Source organism: Triticum aestivum, chromosome 2D, assembly GCF_018294505.1.
Source record: "Triticum aestivum cultivar Chinese Spring chromosome 2D, IWGSC CS RefSeq v2.1, whole genome shotgun sequence".
In the NCBI taxonomy this organism is placed as follows: domain Eukaryota; kingdom Viridiplantae; phylum Streptophyta; class Magnoliopsida; order Poales; family Poaceae; genus Triticum; species Triticum aestivum.
In genome coordinates, this window is record NC_057799.1 from 444,485,533 (window position 1) to 444,488,642 (window position 3,110).

Sequence of the window (3,110 nt, forward strand, 5' to 3'; positions counted from 1 at the left end):
AATCAGGCGGCACTCATTCATTCATTCGTGTCTCGTTCGGTGCCGCTCCCCGCCAACTTTGGAGGTGTTAATTTGAGGAGAGCAACGGGCCGCAGCAGTATGCGTGCGGCGCCAAGAATCCAAGATTGTTCGATCCTCTGAATGATTAGCGGCCGGCCGGTCGTCACCTTTTCTTCCGAATGATCGGCGGTGGTGGCTTGCGTGAAGATTGGATTTGCTAAGCCCGGCTCTCCCGTATCGTCCTCTTGAGGAGCCCCGGCCTTAATTTGCAGGCCCCCCTCCGGCCACTGATTGCCCGGGCAGCGGCGCATGTGAGCCGAACCAATTAAACCCGCCACTCACCGGTGACTCAGCGAGTGACCACAGCGTCAGTCCAGTCCTACCACAAAGCGTATCGCAAGTACGGCTCGCATCCTGAAGCCATATGTGCGGATCGCCAAGCATAAACCCAACACATGGTGGGGCGTCCGCCCACTGTGCTGAACAGGCAGGCAGATGGTTGAATGCCGAACTAGGCTACTCATTCCGATGGTTCCCTTGCCGCAACAGCTTGCCCTGCCGTAGGCCGTGCGTGCGTGCGTGCGCTGTCATTTGGCACGGCGCATTCACGTTCCATGTTCCGTTTCAACCAGGGCAGCGGCGAGACAGGTCATTGCCGGGCCACCCACGTCCCTGAATTCCATTGCTAAACTACTCCCTCCCTTCGGAATTACCTGTCGTGAAAATGAATGTATTTAGAACTAAAATACATCTAGATACATTCATTTGTGCGACGAGTAATTCCGAACGAGGGAGTAACTAACAAGCACTGTGACGGTCGGTCTGAGTGTGCATGCATGGCATCGATCGTGCGTCTGTCTTCATTAAAAGAGGGACGTACGATTGTACAGAGCAACAACGTGATCAAGTCTGCAAGTCACAGTTTGATGTTTAAAGTACATGAGTGAAACAAGGTTAATTAATGGGGACAAGATCGATCAGCGCTAAGTACTCACGGTCCTTCAGTTCAGATAGTATCCAAGCAACTCAAGGACAATCAACATACAAGATCTGTGATCCTTCATCCAAATATAAAAATAGGCAGTAATTTTCAATTACTTGCAGATAGAAAAGTATATTCACGATAACATGTGTAATGCAAGAAAAAGCTAGCACTCGAAAATAGAAATAACATCTTACCTCCTTCGGCCATGGAATATTACTCGTCGACAAGAAATACACAACACATTTTCTGGACAGAGAAAGAGACTAGTATCTCAGCACAAGCAACTGCAGACTGACAAAAATGCTCGGGGCCAGAACTATCAAAGTGTTTTATTAGTCTCTAGGTTAAACAATCACATTTTTATTGTCACTTGTTAGTCGGTAAATCTAGCTATCTCTGCTGTGTAAATATGTACATGTTGGCATGAAATGAAAAAAATGGATATGAACAAGCAGCCACTGCTGCACAATAATGAATGAGAGCAATCAGGTACTAGCAGGGGTATATGGCCGCCGCACCATCGATCAATGCAGGAAACTGCCAGGCAAGTAGATAAGTAGAGGATATTGTTGATTGATGTGCTGTATTGCTAGTATGAAGTCATCAGATTTCCTTTCAGACAGATAGTATATCACCGGTTGGTGCATGCCCATGCCGAGGCAGTCTGGCAGTGTCAATAAGCTCAGCACAATGTAGAGCGGAACCATCGCCACGCATATCTCTTGTATGCAGAGAAATAGCTGCAACTTATAAAAAAACATGCTTGCGGCATAGGATGACTTGTTACTCAAATAGTCTTCAAGCATGGATCAGACTAAATGTTGTACAGGTGAATCAGAATTAGCTAAACGCTGTGACGGTTGGCCTTCCAGAGTTCTCTGCATAGCAAACCGACACCTGGTTTCAAAAGCATGAGATGTTAGCGTAACTTTAGGCGAATGAATCAGTGCAGATGCATAGCAACTGAGTTTGCAGCCTTTAAATGCAGCTAAAGGAAAAGGGTGAAGTATGGTATACGCAAAGCTATGCACTTCAATTGTCAACAGTTGTTAAACATGTTGCTTCTAGTCCTAACAAACTCCAATGCTGCCCTTTGCCTCATGTAAAAACAATCCAATGAGATGAGCTTAGAGACATATGTATCTGGTACTCAGACCCAGCATATCTCTACTCCTATAAAAGACTCAGTTGGTGATGATGGTGTCTGCCATCCGTCATTTCTGACCATCAGATCTGCATCTAACGACTGTGATGTAAGCTGTGGCATTTTTGCAACAAGACCCCACTTCTCTGCTCCAATTTGCAGAAACCCCTTAATATCTTGAAACCAACCACATCCCTCCCCCAACTCATCAAAACAGCCATGAGGAATATATTTTGAGTGAAACCTAATACAAGTATATTTTTAGTGATATATATACCAAAACTAGAGTGTTTTTCTTTCAAGTTTGTGAACATGTATTATTCTACTTTGGACCGTTGCAACGCACGGGCACATTGCTAGTTTGACATGAGAGAGCAATGGTTTTATATTTGACATGACACAGCATATAATACCCTCCATAAAAAATTCACTGTAAGACCCACCCCAGACACAGCCTACACACGCATAGCACCACCCTTAATCTTTTGCGCTTGCTTCTCACCAGAAAAGGCTAGCCCAGTAGTGCTACAATTTGGGCCAACCAACTTCACATGCTAGTGCAATTCAACGTGTACTGGCAAGTTGGTACAATAAAAGGGCCAAGGTGTCAGTGTTATTTGACTGAGACACGACTCTAACAAACATGCATGTCCGATTCAGATGCATATTTGACATGAAAGAGTAATGGGACCTGGCTATGGTTTTATGCCCTTTTCTTTGAAAGTTATGTCATTTCTATGGGAGTGGCACATGGCTCCGCTCCGCTCCGCTCCCGTGCTCCCCCTAGCCTAGCGCAGCACCCCCCACCAACCCCGCCGCCGGCGAGCACCCAGGTAGCCCCCCTTCCTCACCTCCCCTCCCCTCCCCTGCCATGGCGCCCCCAAGCGGCAGCTCCGGCGACCTCGATCTCGGCTCCAGCCCGCGACGTTGGATGGACTCCGACGGCGAATCCTCGACGAGGTCCTACAGCGACGTGGCCCG

At 47.3% G+C, this 3,110-nt stretch overlaps 1 protein-coding gene across 3 annotated transcripts in view; it reads right to left on the reverse strand.

Moving 5' to 3' along the window:
• Window positions 1-1,302: 1,302 nt before the first annotated feature.
• LOC123053726 (diacylglycerol lipase-beta) overlaps window positions 1,303-3,110 on the reverse strand; it is a 17,025-nt gene continuing 15,217 nt past the window's right edge. For all 3 annotated transcript variants that reach the window (XM_044477259.1, XM_044477260.1, XM_044477258.1), the window contains exon 13: window positions 1,303-1,882. In XM_044477259.1, the coding sequence (XP_044333194.1) occupies window positions 1,795-1,882 (88 nt within the window). In that variant the 3' untranslated portion in view covers window positions 1,303-1,794. The remainder of the gene's footprint in view (window positions 1,883-3,110) is intronic.